Raw genomic sequence first — 23,260 nt, 5'->3', positions numbered from 1 at the left:
TTACTATACAGTAAACTTCAGTCCCCCCCTCCAGACACCCCTTTCCTGCTGGTTTCAAATGTTTGTTTCTGCAACAAAGGCTATGCTCACCATCTTTGGAAAAGGGTTTTTTTTTTTTAACTCCTTTTAATATTTATTTATATTCTCTTCCCAGATTCTGGAACATACACCCCCACTTGGTAATTCATTGCTGATGAAATCTTTAGTATTATGCACTGGAGTTTTGGATGATTACTATTCTTATGAAAAAATAGGGTCTTCCACACATTTGTAATTTTCTTTATTGTTTAAGAATTATTTCTACAAAGAGATGAGGAAAACATTAACTTCAAACTCCACTTCCAAACAGCATTCCCAAACCCTCAACTTGAAACCCTTGGTTCACTTGGCCTTGACACCCTGAGTCTCCTGGTTCTTCTATGAAGTACAGAACTCCCCTTTTCCATTCCCCTATGTTAGGATTACCTCATCTCCATAATTTCTGACATGGTGGTATGGAAGGCTCATACCTGGACTTCTTATCAACTTCCTGCACTACTTTGGGATTCGGCCAAGAATCACCACCAGAAACAAGGCCTGAACCACATGCAGCCTCTAGACCTTGGAATGCTCAGTCTCCACAACAGATCAGTAAGAGATAGAGTTTGTTTCTTTGTAAATTACCCAGTTTCAGATACTCTGCTATAAGTAACACAGATCAAAAGCATAGAGACTGAAAAACCATGTCCATGAGTGGAGGACATGAGAGCAACTGAGAATACTGAAAAAGTGAATAGTAAAAATAAATGTCAGAAAAGAGAAATGTAGGGATTAAATTTTAGAAAATACATTTTTAAAAAATAGCAAAACAAAACATCGAGATATATATGTGTGAGTCCATTTAAAAATTATATAATACATGTGTTGGATGCAAAGAGATGAGCCAGTCTCAGCTCAGAAATCTGTAGAAAACTTTCCAGAGACAGCTGAACACAGCCAAGATCTGCTGGGTTTTACTCTTCGTGGCCTATGCCCAGGATGTGCTCACCAACCTGGAAGGCTCTGGTTTGGGTGTTCTTCTATAATGCATGGCTCTGTTCCTTTCTCCAACTTGAGGATCACCTCAGGTTTACTAATGCAGTGCCCTGTTAATAGCAAGAAACATAGGACTTCGTAAAACTAAAGTCAGATCCTTGGAAGAATAACAAGAGCTTAGCTTCAGGAATTATACAATAAAGAGGCCAATTTGGATCTTCTATTACATAGGGATGACATGTTTTTCATGAAATGTAATCTTACAAAAGAGCATAAAACTCTATCAACCATTCATATTTTTATAAAAATAACAAAACGTTTTTCCTCAATGTTACTGGGGAGTTTCACTCACCCAATGACACCAGGCTACTGTAGGTCTCCAGCATCACATCCCTGTACAGAGTCCTCTGAGCATCATTCAAGTCCTGCCACTCCTCCCAGGTGAAGTCCACAGCCACATCCTCAAATATCACAACCTCCTATAATGACACATTGATTTCAACTCAGGCCATTAGTCCTGGGTCACAAAACAGGAATCTCACAGTTCACACTTCTGTGAGTGTGAGTGTCTTATGCGTTAAATAAGGTGCTGCTTTTTTGTAAACCATATGGAGGGGAAAAAAAGCAGGAATATCATGTCACTGTAATGACACATTGATAACTAAAATATGATTGCAAACCTCACCTTATAGCTAAGAACAAGCCTTGTTACTAGTGATAAAAGTATGAATGAAATGCTGCTTCTCCAATGAGTTTATAATTATGTGTGAAGACAAGTATAAATACATACCCGAACCAGGGTGTTAGATAAACAACTTTAGACACAAGTTCAACAGAGAATGAGGTAAGAAAGAGAAAATATAATTCTATGTTGTATTCTGTTTGTACTTCACTTATATGCCAAAGATGTTAAGCTCTCGTCGGGTTCTCAGTATGAAGCAAACACAAAACTACGGTCACAAGAGCAAAGGAAGACACCCCATATTAATGGAACGACACATGGCACCATGTTTACATGAATGTTCATGGGTAGTGATAACAGATACACAAACTTAAAGAATCACATTATGGAACAATTCTACATTTAAATATTTGTCTATTTCAAACAGTAAAAAATTATATGCAATTGCTGTTTTTAATTACTTATAAACTGAAAACATATAAAAAGGCACTCTAAAATTTCCTTCCCAAATGTGAAAGGATCACTTCTGTTTGCATGAGAGTGAACACTGCCACTTTCTAAAACACAGGGGGTAAATAAGGTGGTTTTGTAAATACGAATCTGTCACATACTAGATTTACAATTTAATAGTCATTCAGTAGAAGAAGAATGGAAAAAGCTTTAGAGAGAGTCAGAGCAGAAGAAAACAGGGTGATGGAAGACCACTAGAACATAGAGCAAGGCTGGTTAGCTAGTTCGCTTGGGAGAGAGTGCTTCTGGTAACACTAAGGTTGCAGATTCAGATCCGTATACTTGCCAACCCATAGGGGGGGTAAAAAAAGAACAGAGCAATATGCATACAAAAGAGGAAAGTAACACAGAAATAAGAAGCACGAACACACCATGGTACCAAATTCCTGTGCAGAAAATTAAATAGTTTTACTCTCAGTCTCTCTCCATAATTAAAGCTAGTTAGGTACTGGCACTGTAAAGTGTAGTTTGAAGAATGACAGAAAAACATAATTGGCAGAAATAAAACAGATTTGAAAACATTATACTTGAAATATATGTGGGAATGTACAAATGGCAATTGGATACATGATTCCAGAGTTCAAGAGAGATCTAAGCTGAAGATAAACATGTGGAAATGTATTAGTCAATTTCTGTTGCTTATACCAAATATCTGGAACTGGGTGATTTGTTAGAAAATGAATTTTACTGCTTACACATTCAAAAGCTGGGGAGTCAAAAGTCCAGGGAACACAGCTGGGGAAGGCCTTGATGGAGACCTAGGGGTCTCACATGGCTGAAAATGGCAGGCCAGAGAGGTCAACTTCTCATGTGTTCCTCTTTTAAAGACCTCAGTACCACATATCTGCCACCATTATTAACCCATTCATGATGGGATGGTCCTACAATCTAATCACATCATCAAGGTCCCATTTTTCAAATACCGTGATAGGATTTTCCACCATCTTAATACTGTCACAGTGGGGAACAAGTTTTAAGGGGACATTCAGTCCAAGGCAGGGAAATATCAAAATTTCAAAGTTACCTGAAGTCATCAGAATGACTGAGCAAACCTAAGAGATTTCAAGTAAAAACAAAAAAAGAACAAGGATAGTGTCTGCAGAAGCACTTTTCGTTAAACATAAGATAGAGGAAAAGAAATAGAATGTGAAGAACAGAAAGAAATTTTCTAAATTTATTGCAGTTAAAGGAAAGTTCAGTATTAAGAAGTCTAACAACATAACTCATCAATACACACACACACACACACACATATATGTGGTCTGTTTTCAAATCCAACGTACTCATAGTTCAATGAGTAAAAATCCCTTGAATAATTATATAGATGTTAGAAAGATTCATGAGGGGGTGGTCAAATGGCCAGTATAGGGATCAAACTGTGGTCCTTGACATTACTGGCACCACACACACCTTCACCAATTTGGTAGACTGAACACAGCTGATATAAAAAACTCTGGGCTTGAGGATAGAATAAGAAATTAAGAACTGAAAAGCACACACACACAAGAAAAAGACAAAAAAGAAGAGAATGTAATATCTAAGGAGTTTTGGACAATGTCAAAAGTTGTAACATAGAGTAATAAGAAAACCAGCAGGAGAGGAGAGAAGGAGAAAAAAAATAAAAGAAACACTTAAAACAATAATGTCTGAGAACTTCCACAAATTAATATTGTCCAGAGCCATAGAGCCCGGCTGTTGCCTAAGAGCCTGCCTGCCTGTCCGGAGCCAAAGAGCCCGCCCAGCTATTGCCTCGAGGCCTCAGAGCCTTGTTTGCTGTTATCTTCCGTCCCTCCCCATCCTGTGCACTATGGGTGTAGGTAACTTTGCAACTTGCCATAGATAACGGGAATTTTCCATTTACCGGAACAACCCGCCCTGCGGTTTTCTCAGCAAACCATCTACATACTTAATTATCTGCTGATTCCCTCCTGCTGTCTATATAAGCTGTGACCTTCTGGCTAATAAACGAGACTTGATCAGAATACTGTCTTGTCTCAATTTCTTGCATCTCTTGTTCCATCCCACTCCCACTCCCCCCTCCGGGGTCTGCGTTGAATATCCCGTGGGTCAGGACAAATATCATTCACCAAACTAAAGATCAAGGGAGTTAAGATAGCACAGAATGAGATAAAAATCTACATGCCAAAAATCTACATCTAGGCATGTAGTTGTCAAACTTCAAAAAATCAAAAATAATGAAAAGTCTGACTAAAGCCAGAGGGAATAAAAAACATCTTGCCTAAAAAGAAACAAGATAAGAATTATACCCATCATCTCCTGAGAATCCATGTAAGGAGAGAGTATACTGAAATATTCAAATGGTTGATTAAAGAATCGTACAAACCTAGAGTCCCGTGCACTTTCAAAACAATCTGTAAAAAAGAAAACATAAAGCCTTTCTCAGGTAAACAAAAATTGAGAGAATGTTTTGCCTGTACACTGTATTGGAAGCAATGTGGAAAAAAAGAAAAAGCAGAAGAAAAAAGATATAGGTTAGAATCTGAATATACATAAAGAGAACTAAAGAAATAAGTGAAGGTTCAATAAAGTCTTTTTAATTAAGTTTTTTTCATTGCAACAAAGTTGATTGTACATATCTTTGAGGTAAAGAGTTGGATATCAATATGTGTGCAATATATGATGTTCAAACCAGGATAATTAATGTTCTTCATTATACAGTGTAATCGATTTTTCTGGCCACTTACAAATACCTCCCATCCACAATCCCCCTAAGCATTCCCTTCCTCTAGTAACCTCAGTTCTATTTTCTACTCTTGAAGTTCAATGCAATATTGTGATTATTGTATATTTCTTTTATTAATTTTAATTATTTTCTTAGCTGCCACATATAAGTAAGGACATGCAAAATTTTTCATTCTATGATTGGCTTATTTTACTCAACATAACTTTTTCTAAGTTCATCCATGTTGCTGTGAATGGCAATATTTCATTCTCTTTAAAGGCAGAGTAGTATTCCATTCTATAAATAGACCACGTTTTCCTTATCCAGTCATCTGATCATGGACATTTAGATTGATTCCAACTCTTGCCTACTGTAAATAAACCTGCAATAAACATGGGAGTACAGGTGTCCCTCCTACATGATTATTTCCAATCCTTTGAATATATACCCTGCAGTGGGACTGCTGAGTCATATGGCAGTTCCATCTGTAGATGCTTAGGGAACCTCCATATGATTTTAGATCATGGCTGCACCAATTTACAGTCCCACCTACAGTATAGGAAGGTTCCTCTTTCGCTGCATTTTCACCAGCATTTTTAATTCTTTACCTTTTTAATAGGAGCCAGTCTAACTGGAATGAGATGATATTTCAATGTGGCTTTGATTTATACTTTTTGGATACTGAAGGATGTTGAGCATTTTCTCCTGTATGTGTTGGCTATTTGTAGATCTTCCTTTTGAAAATGCCTATTGAGCTCCTTTGCCCATTTTAAAAATCAAACTATTTGTTATTCTACTTTTAAGTTGTTTGAGTTACTTGTATATTCTAGATATTAATCCTTCATCAGATGCATAGTTTACAAATATTTTCTCCCACTCTGTAGGTTTTCTTTTCTGTTCTTTCTTGTGCTGTGCAGAAGCTTTTTAATTTGATATAATCCCATTTGTTTTTTCTTTTATTGCCTATCCTGTGGGGGTCATATTCATAAAGTCTTTGCCCAGTCCTACTTTCTGAAGTATTTCTTCAATAATTTCCTCTAGGAGTTTTATACTTTCAGGTCTTATATTTAAGGTTTTAATCCATTTCTTCCAATCCAAGAGCATGGAAAATCTTTCTAACGTTTTTGGTCTTCTTTAATTTCTTTCAACAGGGATTTGTAGATACCATTGTAGAGATCTTTCACATAGGTCATTAACTGTATTCCAAGGTATTTTAGTTTTGAGGTGACTATGGTAAATGGAATATAGCTTTCTTGATTTGTTTTTTGCTAGTTCAAAAACACTACTGATTTTTGCATGTTCATGTATCCTGCTACTTTACTGAAATTGTTTTTGGAGACTTTTTAGGCTTCTTTGTGTACAGGATTATGACATCTGTAAACAGAGACAATTTGACATTCTCTTTTCCACTCTGGATGCCCTCACTTTCTCCTGCCTGATTGCTCTGGCTAGAACTTCCTATACTATGTTAAATAAAAACTGAGGGGAGATGCCCAGGTCTTGTTCCCATTCTTAAGGGAAAGCTTTCAACTTTTCCCCATTCAAGATGACAATGACATTAGGTTTGTCACATATAGCTTTTATCACTTGAGATACTTTCCTTCTATACCTAATTTGCTGACACTCTTTACTATGAAGTGATGTTGAATTTTGTCAAGTGCCTCTTCAAAGTCTCTTGAGATAATCATATGGATTTTTTCCTTGATTTTGTTGATGTAGCGTATCAAATTTATTGACTTGCATATGTTGAATGATGCTTGCATCCCTGGGATGCACCCTACTTGATTGTGATGTATAATTTTTTGGATGTGTTGCTGTATTCTATTTGCTAATATCTTATTGAGGATTTTCCCATCTATATTCATCAAATATATTGGCCTACAGTTTTCTTTTTCGGTGGTGTCATTATCTGCTTTGGGGATCAAGGTGACATTTGCCTCATAGAATGAGTTTAGGAGAATGACCTGTTTCAATTTTGGGGGATAGTTTCAAAAGAATAGGCATTAATTTCTCTTTAAAGGTTTAGTAAAGTAAGCAGTGAAGCCATCTAGTCCTAGCATTTTCTTTGTTGGTAGATTGCTGATTACTCCTTATATCTCATTGCTTGCTATTGGTCTGTTCAAGTTTTCTGTGTCTTCCTGATTCAGTCTTTGTAGTTTGTATGTGTCCAGACATTTCTCTATTTCCTACAGGTTTTCAAATTTATTGGTGTGTAGTTGTTTATAATATTGTCCAATGACGCTTTGCGTTTCTGTGGTATAGATTTTCATGTCTTCCATTTCACTTCTGAAAATTGTTATTTGTGTTGTCTCTCTTCTTTCTTTAGTTAGCCTATTTATAGGTGTGTTTATTTTGATCATCTCAAAAACACCTTTTTCTTTCATTGATCATTTGTATCATTTTGGGGGGTTCTACTTCATTTAGTATTAATCTGACCTTAATTTTTTTCTATTAGTTTTGGGGTTTGGTTGTTTTCCTTTTTCTAGTTCTCTGAGGTGTAGTGTTCAATGGTTTATTTGCAGCCCTTCTATTCTTCCAATATCAGCATTTATCACAATCAATTTCCCTCAGTACTGCTTTCACTGTATCCCACCTATTGGTATGATTTGCCAAGAAATTTTTTGATCTCCTGTTTGATTTCTTCTTGGACACATACATCACACAGAAGAATGTTGTTTAATTTTAATGTATTTGTAAACTTTCCAGAGTTTTCTTTGTTATTAATTTCTAGTTTTAATCCATTGTCATTAGAAAATATAAATGAAATAATTTCAATTTTATAAAAATTTGAGACTTGATTTGTGACCTAACACATGGTGTATCCTTGAGCATGTTCCTTGTCCTGATAAGAAATATATATATTCTATGGTTGCTGGATAAAATGTTCTGTAGATGTCTGCCAAGTCCAATTGGTCTAAAGTGCAGTTTTAATAATGTATTTCGGTTGATTTTTCACCTAGATGATCTGTCCAATGATGAGAGAGGGGAATTCAGGTACCCAAGTATTATGGCACTAGAGTCTATCTGTTTCTTTAGGTCTAATAGCGTTTGTCTTAGTTATCAGGGTACTCCAATGTTGGGTGAATACATATTTATGATTAGTATGTCTTCATACTGGACAAATTCCTTTATCATTAATCCAATCAGTCAGTATGTGTCTTTTCACTGGGGTATTTAACCAATTTACATTGAGTTAGTATTTAAATATGTTGACTTACCCCTCTCATTTGGATTTTTGTTTGAATGTTTTAAACACCTTTTGTTCCATATCTATTTACATTGAGTTACTATTTAAATATGTTGATTTCTGTCATTTTGATTTCTGCTTGAATGTTTTAAATACTGTTTGTTCCTTTGTTTCCACTTTATAGTTTCTCTTCTGTGTTTGTTGTTTTTTTATTTCATTATTATTATTTTTTTTACTGTTTTTGGTGCTTTGATATTATTTCTATCTTTTTAAAAAAATATTTTATTTTATTTTGACAACATACAATGTGGTTGGTTATTGTGGCCAATTATTGAACCCTCCCTCCCTCCTTCCTTTGCCCCCTCCCTTCCAACAATGTCCTTTATGTTTGCTTGTCATGTCAAACTCAAGGAACTGCAATTGTTGTCTTCTCCCCCCACCCCAGTTTTTTGTGTGTATTTATTAATTTTTAGCTCCCACCAATAAGTGAGAACATGTGATATTTCTCTTTCTGTGCCTGACTTGAGTCACTAAATATAATTCCCTTTAGATCCATCCATGTTGTTGCAAATGGCAGTATTTCATTCTTTTTTATAGCTGAGTAGTATTCCATTGTGTAGATATATCACATTTTCTGTATCCACTCATCTGATGATGGACATTTGGGCTGGTTCCAACTCTTGGCTATTGTAGAGTGCTGTGATGAACATTGGGGAACAGGTATACCTTCGACTTCATGATTTCCATTCTTCTGGGTATATTCCCAGCAGTGGGATAGCTAGGTCATATGGTAGATCAATCTGCAATTGTTTGAGGAACCTCCATACCATTTTCCATAGAGACTGCACCATTTTGCAGTCCCACCAACAATGTATGAGGGTTCCTTTTCCTCCACAACCTTGCCAGCATTTCTCATTCAGAGACGTTTGGATTTTAGCCATCCTAACTGCAGTGAGATGTAGTTTAGATTTGCATTTCCCGAATGCTGAGTGATGTTGAGCATTTTTTCATATGTCTGTTGGCCATTCGTATATCCTCCTTCGAGAAATGCCTACTTAGCTCTTTTGCCCATTTTTTAATTGGGTTGCTTGTTTTTCTCTTGTAAAGATGTTTGAGTTCCTTGTATATTCTAGATATTAATCCTTTGTCAGATGTATATTTTGTAAATATTTTCTCCCACTCCGTTGGTTTTCTTTTAACCCTGTTAATTGTTTCTTTTGCTATGCAGAAGTTTTTCAGTTGGATATAATCCCACTGCTTATATTTCCTTTGGTTGCCCATGCTTTTGGGGTCATATTCATGAAGTCTGTGTCCAGTCCTACTTCCTGAAGTGTTTCTCCTATGTTTTCTTTAAGAAGTGTTATTGCCTCAGGGTGTATATTTAATTCTTTAATCCATTTTGTGTTGACTTTAGTGTATGGTGAAGGGTATGGGTCTAGTTTCATTCTCCTGCACATAGATATACAGTTCTCCCAGCACCATTTGCTGGAGAGGCAGTCTCTTCCCCAGTGTATAGGCTTAGTGCCTTTGTCAAAAAATCAGATGGCTGTAGGTGTGTGGGTTGATTTCTGGATTCTCTATTCTATTCCATTGATCACTGTGTCTGTTTTTATGCCAGTACTGTTTGGTTATTATGGCTTTGTAATATAGTTTAAAGTCAGGTAGTGTTATGCCTCCAACTTTATTTTTTGGCTCAGCATTGCTGTGGCTATGTGTGGTCTTTTGTTATTCCATATAAATGTGTGGATAGTTCTTTCCATTTCTGAGAAAAATGTTATTGGAATTTTGATGGGGATCACATTAAATTTGTATATCACTTTGGGTAGTATAGACATTTTCACTATGTTGATTCTTCCAATCCAAGAGCATGGGGTATCTTTCCATCTTCTTGTATCCTCTCTGATTTCTCTCAGCAGTGGTTTGTAGCTCTCATTATAGAGATTTTTCACATCCTTGGTTAACTCAATTCCTAAGTATTTTACTTTTTGGTGGCTATTGTAAATGGGAAAGCTTTCTTGATTTCTCTTTCCGCATGTTCACTATAGGAGAATAGAAATGCTACTGATTTTGTGTGTTGATTTTGTATGCTACTACTTTGCTGAAATCCTTTATCAACTCCAAGAGGTTTTTTGTAGAGGTTTTTGGCTGTTCGATATATAGGATCATGTCATCTGCAAACAGAGACAGTTTAACTTCATCCTTTCCAAGTTGGATGTCCTTTATTTCCTTCTCTTCTCTGTTTGCTCTGGCTAGTACTTCCAACACTATGTTGAACAGGAGTGGTGAGAGTGTGCATCCTTGTCTACAGCCTGTTCTTAAAGGAATAGCTTTCAGCTTTTCCCCATTCAGGATGATGCTGGCAGTGGGTTTATCACACATGGCTTTAATTATGTTGAGATAATTTCCATCTATAACTAACTTATAGAGGGTCTTTGTCATGAATGAATGTGGAATTTCATCAAATGCTTTTTTAGCATCTATACAGTTGACCATATGGTCCTTGTGTTTGATTTTATTAATATGTTGTATCACATTTATTGATTTGCGTATGTTGAACCAACCTTGCATCCCTGGGATGAATCCCACTTGATCGTGGTGAATAATTTTACATATGTGTTGCTGTATTCTGTTTGCTAGCATTTTAGTGAGGATTTTTGTATCTATATTCATCAAGGATATCAGCCTGTAGTTTTCTTTTTTGGTTGTATCTTTACCTGGTTTTGGTATCAGGATGATGTTTGCTTCAAGAATGAGTTTGGGAGATTTGTGTGATTCAATCTTTTGGAATAGTTCGTAAAGAATTGGTGTCAATTCCTCTTGTAATGTTTGGTAAAATTCTGCTGTGAATCCATCTCCTCCTGTGCTTTTCTTTGTTGAGAGCCTTCTGATAATAGCTTTAATCTCCTTTACTGCTATTGGTCTGTTCAGATTTTCTATGTCTTCATGGCTCAGTTTTGGGAGCTTGTGTGTGTCCAGAAATTTATCCATTTCCTTCAGATTTTCAAATTTATTGGCATATAGTTGTTTATAGTAGTCTCAAATGATTCCCTTTATTTCAGATGAATCAGTTGTACTATCACTTTTCAATTCTAATTTTTGTTATTTGAATCTTCTCTCTTCTTTCTTTAGTTAGCCATGCTAATGGTTTGTCAATTTTATTTATCTTTTCAAAAAACCAACTTTTTGATTCATTGATCTTTTGTATTGTTTTTTGGGTTTCAGTTTCATTAAGTTCTACTCTGATCTTAATGATTTCTTTCCGTCTGCTAACTTTAGTTTTGGATTGTTCTTATTTTTCTAGTTCTTAAAGGTGAAGTATTAGGTTGTTCACTTGCCATCTTTCAATTCTTCTGAAGTGAGCATTTAATGTGATAAATTTCCCCCTTAGTACTGCTTTTGCAGTATCCCACAGGTTTTGGTATGATGTTTAATTATTTTCATTAGTTTCAATAAATTTTTTGATTTCCTGCTTGATTTCTTCTTGGACCCATATGTCATTAAGTAGAATGCTCTTTGATTTCCATGTGTTGGTATAGTTTCCAGAATTTCATTTGTTATTGATTTCTAATTTTTATCCATTGTGGTCTGAGAAAATACATGGGATAATTCCAATTTTTTTCAATTTGTTGAGACTTGATTTGTGACCTAATATGTGATCTATCCTGGAGAATGATCCATGTGCTGATGAGAAGAATGAATATTCTGAGGTTGTTGGATGGAATGTTCTGTAGATATCTGTCAAGTATAATTGGCCTAGAGTATTGTATACACCTTGTTTTTCTCTTCTGATTCTTTGCCTAGATGATCTGTCCAATATTGACACTGGGGTGTTCAGGTCCCCTGCTATTATGGTATTAGCGTGGTGGTGAACTCCCAGAGTTTTTGTTTGTCTGAGAAATATACTATTTGCCCTTCATTTTGGAAGGATAGCCTTGCAGGGTCTTGGCTGGCAATCTCTGTCTTTTAGTATTTTGAATATATCATCCCATTCCTTTCTGGCTTTTAGGGTTTGTGATGAAAAGTCTGATGTTAGCCTGATTGGGGCTCCCTAATAGGTGATATGACGCTTCTCTCTTGCAGCTTTTAAGATTCTCTCTGTGTCTTTGAGTTTTGCCAATTTGACTACACCATGTCTTGGAGAAGACCCTTTTGGGTTGAATGCGTTTGGGGATCTGTGAGTTTCCTGAATCTGAAGATCTGTGACTTTTCTTATACCTGGGAAGTTTTCTGTCACTATTTTGTTGAATATGTTTTCAATGCAATCTCCTTTTTCCTCCCCTTCTGGAATACCCATGACTTGGATATTTGGGCACTTAAGGTTGTCTGATCTCTCTCTCAGATTTTCTTCAATGCCTTTGATTCTTTTTTCTTTTCTTTCTTTTATTTATTTTATCTTTGTTTGTTTGCCTGTGTTATTTCAAACAGCCCATCTTCACGTCCAAAGGTTCTCTCTTCAACTTCTGCAAGCCTGCTGGTTAAACTCTCCATTGTGTTTTTTATTTCAGTGAATGAATTCTTCAGTTCAGCAAGCTCTGCTACATTCTTTTTCAGGGCATTGATTTCTTTATACATTTCTCCTCTTCAGGTCCTGTATACTTTTCCTTGTTTCATCATGTTGTCTAGCTTAGTTTTCTTGTACGTCATTCAGTTTCCTTAGAATTATCACTCGAAATTCCTTCTCAGACATTTCAAGGGCTTCTTGTTCTATAGGATCTACAGCTTGAGAGTTATTACCCTTTGGTGGTGTACTTTCTTGATTTTTTGTATTTCTGGTATCTTTTCCTTGATGTTTATTCATTCTGGCAGGGGGTTTCACAGTCCACAGGTTTGACATTATTGTCTGACTAAGATGTTGCTGGGTTGCCAATTTGGTATGGCTATCTCAGTGTCTGCTCTGTTGGCCACTAGTGCCTTGTGTGTGTGTTCGCTTGGGTCTTGGGCCTCTCTGTGGAGCCACCTCTGTGGTCAGCATGCACTCAGCTGGGCTGCTGGGTCACGGGGTGGTACCGCAGGGTGTGTGGTCTCTGTGGAGCTTCCACTTCCCCTGCTGTACATCTCCCTGCTCCATGCACACTGGGCTGGGCTGGGGATGGAGCCAGGTGGCGGCGATGAAGCCTACCTGCTGGATCGCATGGCACCAACCCCACAGGGTGTGTGGTCTCTATGGAGTTTCCACCTCCCCTGCTGGACGTGTCTCTGCTCTGTATGCGCTCTGTGTTTGTTGTTTTTGAGGTGGTTAGATAGAAGTTTTTTTCTCTTTAACATTAGCACCTTTGTTCTATTAATTTGTTTTATTCTTTCTTTTGTATTGATGGTAATGATTAGTGTTGTTCAGATATGAGATGCAGTATTCCCTTGAGAATATCTTGTAGAGTTGGTCATGTGGTGGTGATCTCCCATAATATTTGTTTTTGTGGGAAATATAGCAACAACATGGATGGACCTTGAGAGAATAATATTGAGTGAAACGAGTCAGGCAGAGAAAAAGAAATTCCACATGTTCTCACTCATTGGTGGGAGCTAAAAAAAAAATAAAATAAAATAAAAAAAAAAAGAAAAACAAACAAACTAATTCACCCACATACACACACACACACAAAAAAAAAAAAAAACCAGGGGGGGGTGGGGTGAGGAAGAAGATATAACAACTATACCTCCATGAAGTTGTTACAACAAGCAAACGGAAAGGACATTCTTGGGGGGGAGGGGAGAGAGGGAGGAGGGAGGGAGGTGTCGGTGACGGGTCATAATAATCATATACAGTGTATATTGACAAAATTTAAAAAAAAAAAAAGGCAGATGAGACAACAACAACTACAACTAAAAATAGCAACATGGCAGACCTGAATCTACCCTTCATAATAATTAGATTAAATGGAGTTAGTCTAAATATCCTACTTAAGGCAAAAACTATCAGATGTGATAGGAAAGTAAGACCCAACAATATGCTATCCAGAGACATACACTTTAAATACAAAGACACAAACAGACTGAAAGTTAAAAAATAAAATTATATTAAAAATACTACACAACACTAATTATGAAAAGCTTAAATGGAAATATTAATACTAGACAAAAGAAGCTTCAGCACAAAATATATTTACCAGAAATAATTGGAGCACTGAAGGATGTGGGCCACACTATTTCCTCCCATAGCATGGTAAATGGAAAGGATATCTCACCCTCTCAGGGGTCTACTGAAGGAGACTTTTGTGAACAATGGGAAAAGTGCTACCTGTTTTCCTCTCTCTGTCACTGAGAAAATATGAGAAGAGAGATAAACTAAAGATGGCTTGCTGGCCAGATCATTAAGATGGTTGGAGCACGGTTTTAATAACACCAACATTAAGGGTTTGGATCTCCACACAGACCCATCAATAAATAAATAACAATAAAACAAAGAAAGATGTTCAATTTCCAAACAAAATTTAAAGAAAATGTAAAGGAGCCAGAACTTGCTGAGTTGGAAATAAAACTACTTTTCAATCCAAAGTTTTTCCAACAAAATATTTTCAAAGACACAAACTACTTTGTGGCAAAATCACAGTGTTTTATAAAACAAAACAAAAAAACCAAAAATATTACCAATATTCTAAGTACCATAGAGAGTGATACATAGACAGTGCCAGATAAACAATAAAACTTCTTAAAATAGCCGCCTCAGAGAGAAGGGAAGGCCACAGAAAAAAGGACCTAAAACAGAGGTAGCATTGGTATAACGGATTATAGCACAAAGGAAGCCCATGCTTTTTAAAGATGTACACAGGGTAATTTCTTGTATCAAAAGGACAGAATCAGAAAAAAATTTTGAAAGGGTCATTGCATTTTCAAGTACTATAATCTAACATTAGGCAAATTGTTCCACTGTACACTCAGGCATTTAAAAAAATGCAGTGCAGAAGTAGGTGGAATTTTTCCCAGAGACCAACATGGGCCCTAATCAAAGAACTAAACCAGGTGCCCAATGAGCATAACTAACTGCTCAGGCCAGTGCCTATGGGGTACCACCCCTTACCACCTAAAGGGAAGTGCCCAAATGTTTATGCCATTTGCCTCACTTTGAGCTGGCCACATGTTGAGGAGATGAAGATAACAGGCCACTGGACATGACTGACTTGGGTTTTCAGCCAACTGTATAACAGCAGAAGATTTCTAGGGCTCTTGAGAGGGGCAAAGTATATTTTGCATGTGGTAGAAATTTCTGGCCAGAGAGAAAACTGTGGTCTATTAAAGACTACTACAAAGCCTTACTATTTATTCCTTTTATTGAGAGGTGTAATATAATTACCTTCCTCTTGAATCAGGGATGCTTTTAGTGATGTGTTTGACTAAGATAATGTGGTGGGAGACATGGTTTGGATCTGAGTAGTGATAACCAGAAGCCTCAGAGCCTCTGCCTGAGCCTCTAGGACAATTGTCCTTGGAGAAGCCAGACAGAATTGGCTACTCTGAAGCTGCCAGATTCTGAGGAAGCCCAGCTGGCCACAAATAGAGGGATAGAGGCCTGCCCAATGTTCCCAGCCACTAGTGTTCCTCCATGTGAGACCAGACACATCATGCAACAGGCAAACCACACTGCCCTTTTATAGGCTTACCTACAACATTCCAATATGGAGTAAGGAAGAAATTCTTATTCTAAGCAACTAAGTTTTGTGCCACTTTGTTACACATCTGATCATTGGAAAACCAAATAAGTTATTAGAGACCATAGATAGTATTCTGATATGCAACAGGAAGTATGTAGGTTCACATTGAACGTTAGGTTCAAAATAAATAAAGCCAGCATTTCACACCTTATGTTACATCTCAAACTCTAGTTGAGGGCCGGCCCTGTGGTGTGGCGGCGCTCCCGCCGAGGGTTCAGATCTCACATACAGACCGGTTCCCGCTCACTGGCTGAGCGAGGTGCGGGTGCGACGCCAGGGGTTGCGATCCCGTTGCCGGTCCCGGTCCGGTACGGGCGCGGCACTGAGGGTTTCATTCCGTTGCCGGACATGAAAAAAGACAAAAAGAGGAAAAAAAAAAAAAAAAAAAACTCTAGTTGAGAATGTCAACTTTCAGTTAACTACTTTGTCACTGTTCTTTCTTAACCAAGTGTTAGCTATGGTTCTAGTGTAATACTAATGACTTACACAGACAACTATTTTTTTCATTCATTTCTAAGTGATTACCTGAAATAGGAGAATAAAATACAATCTGTAAGAAAGTTTAAAAACATGACAAGTCTTCCTGAATTAGAAAGACAAGTGTACAGTAGAGAAACTATACATAGAATCACTGATATAAATTTACAGAAGCAAAATGTACAAATTATGTAAATCTGCAATTTGTTTTTATTCTTTGCATGTCTTTTTATTGGCTCTTCATCAAACGTATCCCACTGACTCTGGAAGGTTTTCTCACCTCAGAGGTTTAAGCATGTCACCACAGGTGCTGGTTAGAAACACAGGTCACCAGGGATTGAACCTCATCACCCGGGATATATGCCCTTCAGGTTTTTACAAGAATATTTCCAATGGAACAAAGTTATTGTCCTTATAAGTACCAACACCTCTTCCCCCTATACAGGCAGTGTATATAGAAATTAGAATGAAATGAAAAGAACAAGCAAACAAAATGGACACCACAAAGGATTAGACACAAGAAACAGGGAAGCATCCAGGAAACATCCCATTTCACTGGCTTGGGTCACTGCCTGGATGGTACCACATGTAAGAGAAAAGAAGTAGACAACTTTTCATTTTGGATTCATTGACCTTAAGGTCATTTTTAATAGCTACAAAAAGCAGTCAACAGAGAGTTCAACCTGTGATCCAAGAAAAAGGGAAGAAAGAGAAAAGGGAAGAAGTTAAAGAGAACCCAGTGTGCAAACAACAGAGGAATGAATCAGTCCAGAAGAAGAGCACAGTGAGAAGAACAGCACCCAGAATGAAGCACTGTGATGAGCTATGTTAAGAAGAAGAAAGGAGAAGAATTCAGGGAAAAGAGAGAAAACCATCAGTAAAGGCATAAGAGAAACTACCTAACACAGAAGAATTTCCAAGAGAAGATCAAGAACAGCAGTTTCAAATGTGGCAGAAGATTCAAGTTAGAAAAAGACTACAGAATAGGCACTGGATTTCACTGTAATTTAAGTGATAATTTCACATTTTATCTATGAATCAAGAACAGTCCTCCAAACCTGTACACAAACCACAGGGCATGTGAGTGAAGCCATCCTGAACCAACAGCTTCAATCACAGCACAAGGTGATGAAAGCTGCATCCAGGCAATGCTAGCAGGAGAACTGCCCAAATGAGTACACCCAACATGTGGATCCACAGAACTTCAAGAAAATAAAATGCCCTGATATTTTAAACCATTGCGTTTTGATTTCTTCTTACACATCAAATGCTAAAAGATACATGTAAGCCCCCAGAACTCAGTATATTTTTAACAAATTATGTGGGTGAGAAAGTCTTAAATTACATGAAACCTTACAGACTGCTTATTTTGCAACATGTGCCTTAGCACTCACTAACCATTTCCACTGTGGAAAGCTAGGTGTTTATTTCCAGGTTGGCAGTCAAAAACTTTCTGAGAGGGTATTTCAGAATTTAGTGCCCATAAATCCTCATTATCCCATGAGAATTTGGCATATTCTCTCCATTCCAATCATGTAAAAAAGTGTCTGCCTTTTTGAAATGGCATCAGAAAGACCAGAGACAAATTTTTACTCAACTGAGATGACTCTGAAGTCTTATATTTTGCTATATCTATATGCAGACTTTTTAAAAACTATGTACATTTCCTTCAAACCGAGGTTTACTCATTTCTACTTTTCCATTTTAATTCATGCTCCTCATAATACCCAAGTAATACAGTGAAAAAAATGAGGAATAAAGAAACAACTCACCACAGATTTACCCATCTTTTGTTGTACATCACTTACCATCAGGGAAATGCAAATCAAAACCACACTGAGATATCATATCACCCCAGTTAGAATGGCTATTATCAAAAAGACAGAAAACAAAAATTCTGGCAAGAATGCAGAGAAAGGGGAACTCTTCTATACTGTTGGTGGGACTTTAAATTAGCACAGCCATTATGGAAAACAGCATGGAGGTTCCTCAAACAACTGCAGATAAAAATGTCATACAATCCAGCAATCCCACTACTGAGTATATACCAAAAGGAATGAAAGTCATCATACCAAAGGAACTCCTGAACTCCCATGTTTATCACAGCTCTACTTACAATAGCCAAAATATGGACACTGGATAAGGAAAATGTGGTATACATACACAATTGAATACTATTCAGCCATAAAAAAGAAAATGGAATTCTGCCATTCACAGCAACATGAATGAGCTTGGAGAAAACTATGTTAAGTGATATAAGCCAGGCACAGAAACAGAAATAATGCATGGGAGAGGGGGAGGGGATCAGTGAGAACTGGTTAAGGGTCATGAAGAACGATTTTGTCTTGTAACAATGATATACTAATTACCCTGAATTGATAATCAATACTGTACACAGTACTGACATTCCACTGTGTACCCCACAAATTATATTTCAATAAAAAATAGTTTAAAATATGGGCTTTTTTTAACTGTGTACAACTACATATTAATGGAAACCAGAGATAGAATCACTGACATAGTTTAAAGAAGCAAAATGTACAAATTATGATAATCTGTACTGTTTTTATTCTTTGCATTCATCTCTTTCTATTAACTCTTGTTCAAATGTGCCCCAAATACTTTCTCCCAAATGCTTTCTCCCTGGACTCCTAAGGCCATCACCACATGTGTGGGCCAGAAGCACAGCTCAGTAGGGACTGAGCTTCATCAAGAAAGTTCAACATCTCCTGACAGAGCAGCCATGGAAAGCACTGCCCTAGTCTAACATCAGGCCCTGCCTTCTTGAGACCCACTGGGGTTTCTGTTCCATCAAGTCCTGGGACTCCTGTCTTGCCTCCATTGCCCCCCAAGTCTCCTCCCTTCCCCCCGCATTACTACTAGGATGCAGATTCCAACCCCAGAGTCTGTGGAGCAGCATCAGCAGAGCCAGCAGTGTCCAGATTTCTGGGTGAAGCTGAAGGAAGTCTGAGGAGTGGCACATATGCAGAAGGAACCTGAAAAATTCCTCATGATCTAAATGATGTCATTGGAGGTCTAGCCTACATTTCCCACAAGCCTCTGCACAGTCCACTAGGAACCAACTGAGGAAGTTTCCTTTGTTTCAAGCGAGTCAGTCCTGCTGCCTGTAGACAATGACCTGATGGCCAGTACTGGCCCCTACCCATGTGACAGTGTGTGACAGTCTGCTTCTCTATTAAATCCTGGTTTGAGGAGCTGACACATCTGAAATGAATGGGGAAATACAAGTGTGGGTGAAGCAGTTGATGATACTAACAATTAGCCTTAACCTTTTAAGTTTACAAAGAGTATTGTAGTTATAGAACCCATATATATTTTTTATGATGTATTCTAAAGCATGAACAATCAAGTCTCTGTTTTACTTTAAGTTTGTTACCAATCAAGAAATTAACATGGGCGCTGGCCAGGTAGCTCAGGTAGTTAGAGCACTATGATATAACACCAATGTCAAGGGTTCAGATCCCCATACAGGCCATCCACAAAATAAAAGATAAATAAATAAAATAAACACAGTAACTCTCTTCAAATCTATTAAATAGATGTTTGTTCTCACCCAGTGAACTAATTTGTGAGTCTTCAATGAATTACATTACTCAGAGGGAAACTGCTCTAGTGTATACTGGAATAAAATAGCAGGGGCATACAGTAGATGAATTCCATAATTTTTATTCTAATTTACATGCCAGTGTCTAATAACTATTTACCCAAAGTCCCAAGTTCTATTCATTCATCCATCTACCTATCTATCAAATCCTTACTTGTTTTTTTGTGAGATAAGACATTGCTGTGTATTGATTGAATTGTGTCCTCCTGAGATCATATATTCAAAGTTTAATTCCCAAAGTACCTGTGGAAAGTGGGAAATTCTATTATTGCAATTGAAAGGTGGGGCTCTGAAGAGGTGATTGGATTGTAAGACCACGCCACAGTGAATGGACTAATAATGGCGGTCAGGGGCATTGTTCTGAGGGCTTCAAAAGAAGAGCACACGAGAAGTTACTCTCTCTTCTTTACCATTTTCAACTATGTGAAACCCCCGGTCACTGTTGCTACCACCAATATCCTAAATAGATGTGTTTGGACTTTAGACTTCCAAGCCTACAAAACTGTAAGCAATAAATTTAATTTTTGTATAAATTACCCAGTTCCAAGTATTTTGTTATAATCAACAGAAATTGAATGATACAGATAATTGGTAACAGAGAAGTGGGGTGTTTCTTATAACAAATACTTGAAAATGTGAAAGCAGCTTTGGAACTGGGAGTTGGGCAAAGGTTGGAATTTAGAGGACTTAGATGAAAGCAAGAAAACCAAGGAAAGTGTGGAATGTTTTAGAGACTGTTTAAATGGTGGTGACCTACCAGAATGCTTATGGAAACATGGACTATAAAGACCATTATAAGGAGGTCTCAGATGTAAATAAGAAGGGACTTTTTGGAAACTGGGGTAAAGATCACCCTTGCTATAAACTGGTGAGGAACTTGGCTGGATTGTGTTTATGCCCTAGGAATTGTGGAAGTTGGAACTGAAGAGTTGTGAGCCAGAGTATTTGGCAGAAATTTCTAAGCAGCAAAGCATTAAGGAAGCTGAATGGCTACTTGTAACTCCCTACCCTGAGTTATGGCAGAAAAGGCATAAGGTAAAGCCAGAATTCATAATTCAAAAGAAAGCAGAGGGTGAGAAGTTGGAAAACTTTAAGCCTGGCCAGAAAAGCTAGCATATAGTCCTGGGGTCCTCTGCGAAAGAGATGAGTACAGAAGAAAGGAGTCATCAAGAGGAGGAGAAAAAGGCCCTGAAGGCATTGCAGAAGTCTCTGCAGCCAACCCTTCCATTAAAGGCCTAAAGGCCTAGGGAGACAGAATGGTTTTGGAGAACAGGCCCAAGGGCCCTCCATGGGCTCACTGCCAAGGACCACCTCAGGATGCTGCTCCCCACAACAGCACCCCAGCTGCTTTGGCTGCTCCAGCTGTGGCTAAATTGGCCCCTGGAGTGGTTGGACCTGCAGCTTTAGAAAACACAAGCCAGAAGCATTTGTGGCATCCATGTGGTGTTAATCTGCAAGCTTGCAGAATGTCATAACTGTGAAGGCTTAGGAGCTTACACCTGGATTTCAAAGGATGCATGGAAAAGCCTGGGGACCCAGGAAGAGATCTGTCACAGGGGCAGAGTCACTGCACAGACCCTTTGCTAGAGCAATGTAAAGTGGAAACATGGGGTTGCAGCAGAGAAACCCCATCAGTGCCATGCCTAGTGGAGCCATGAGAGTGGGATCACCATGGAGACCCCATAATTGTGGAGCTACCAGTGTGCAATATCAGCCTGCAAAAGCTGAAGCATGGCCTCAGACCAGGAAAGCCATAGACACAGAGCTGCATGAGGACTTAGGGACCCAACCACACCACCGGGATACAGAGGATGTCAAACATGGAGTCAAGGTACATGATTCACCAGCTTTGAGATTTAATGCCTGCCCTGCAAGATTACAGACTTGTTTGGAATCAGTTACCCACTGTTGGGGGGTCTATTTCTCCCTTTTTGAGTGGGAATATGTACCCTATGTTTGTTTCACTATTGTATCTTAGAAATAGATAACTTGTTTTGAATTCATAGGTGGGACTTTGATCTTTGGACTTTTGAGTTGAAACAAGTTAAGACTTTGGGGATGGAATGAATGTATTTACCTGTGAGAAAGACATGAACTTTGGGAGCCATGGGTGGAATGCTGTGGATTGATTGTGTCCCACAATGTTCATATATTAGAAGCTTAATTTCCACTGTAACTGTTGAGGGTGGGAAATTCTATTATGGTAATTGAAGGTGGGGCCTTAAAGATGTGATTAGACGATAGCATCCATGCCACAGTGAGTGGATTAATAAGTGGTCAAGGGTGTTGTTCTGAGGGCTTTAAAAGTAGAGCACATGAGAGGTTAGTCTCTCTCTGCTCCACCATTTTCTACCATGTGAGACCCCTGTGTCACTGTTGCCACCACCAAGACCCTCAATAGACGTGTTCCCTGGACTTTGGACTTCCCAGCCTTTGAATCTGTAAGCAATAAATTTCATTTTCTTATACATTACCCAGTTCCAAGTATTTTATTATAAGCAACACAAACTGACTAATACAGACAGTAACTTTGCCTTTTCTTCCCTAATTTCTGACACAAACCAAGCAAGGAGTTTCACACAGGGTGTATTAGTTTGTTTCTGTTCTTTGTGATGATCTTCTTTGGTGGTGGCTTTACAGCAATGCAGGGGTCTCACATGGCAGAAAATGGTGGAGCAGAGAGTCTCTAATGTGCTCTCTTTTTAAAGCCCTCAGAACCATGTCCCTGACCACCATTATTAATCCATTCACTACAGCATGGTCTGACAACCTAACCACCTCATCAATGCCCCACCTTCCAATTACCATAATTGGATTTCCCACTCTCAACAGTTACAGTGGGGATTAAGGTTTGGGGGGACACTCAACCCAAGACATTCCACTCCTGGCCCCCAAAACTCATGTGCTCTTTACATACAAATACCTTCATTTCATCCCCATAGCCCCAAAGTTGTAATTTGTTCAACCCAAAAGTCCAAAGTCTCAAGGTCCCATCTGTGAAATCAAAACAAGTTATCTAATGTCAAGATACAATAGTGAGACAAGCATAGGGTACATATTCAAATTCAAAAAGGGAGAAACAGACCAGAGGAAAGGTGTAACAGGTTCTAAGCAAGTCCAAAACAAAGCAGGGCAGGCATTAAATCTTAGAGTGGGTGAATCACATACCTTGACTCCATGTTCAGCGCCCCCTGCATGCTGATGTGAGGGCTGGGTCCTCAAGTCACTCCTCTTCTATTACATTCCTGGTCTGTGGCCACGCTTCAGCTCTCACAGGCTGTGGCTGCACGCTGAACTCTTCACAAGTCTGGGGTCTCTATGGTGTTCCCAGTGCCATGGCTCCAGTAGGGTTGGCCTTCATGGGATTCTGCTGCTGCTACTCTGACCTCACATTTCCTCTTGGCATATGTATTAGTCGGTTTTGTGTTGCTATAAC

At 38.2% G+C, this 23,260-nt stretch overlaps 1 protein-coding gene across 1 annotated transcript in view; it reads right to left on the bottom strand.

The window, feature by feature from the left end:
• The window catches only part of LOC103601808 (zinc finger protein 420-like), a 28,531-nt gene extending 5,477 nt beyond the window's left edge, over nt 1-23,054 (bottom strand). Inside the window, 3 exon segments of the mRNA XM_008586225.1 lie at nt 1,032-1,124; nt 1,367-1,493; nt 22,993-23,054. Of these exon segments, the coding sequence (XP_008584447.1) occupies nt 1,032-1,124; nt 1,367-1,400 (127 nt within the window). The 5' untranslated portion in view covers nt 1,401-1,493; nt 22,993-23,054.
• Nucleotides 23,055-23,260: the final 206 nt, after the last annotated feature.

The sequence above is a fragment of the Galeopterus variegatus genome, unplaced genomic scaffold (assembly GCF_000696425.1).
Source record: "Galeopterus variegatus unplaced genomic scaffold, G_variegatus-3.0.2 Scaffold3890, whole genome shotgun sequence".
Lineage (NCBI taxonomy): Eukaryota > Metazoa > Chordata > Mammalia > Dermoptera > Cynocephalidae > Galeopterus > Galeopterus variegatus.
The sequence above is the reverse complement of the archived record's forward strand: the minus strand, read 5'-3'. Positions and strand labels throughout refer to the sequence as shown.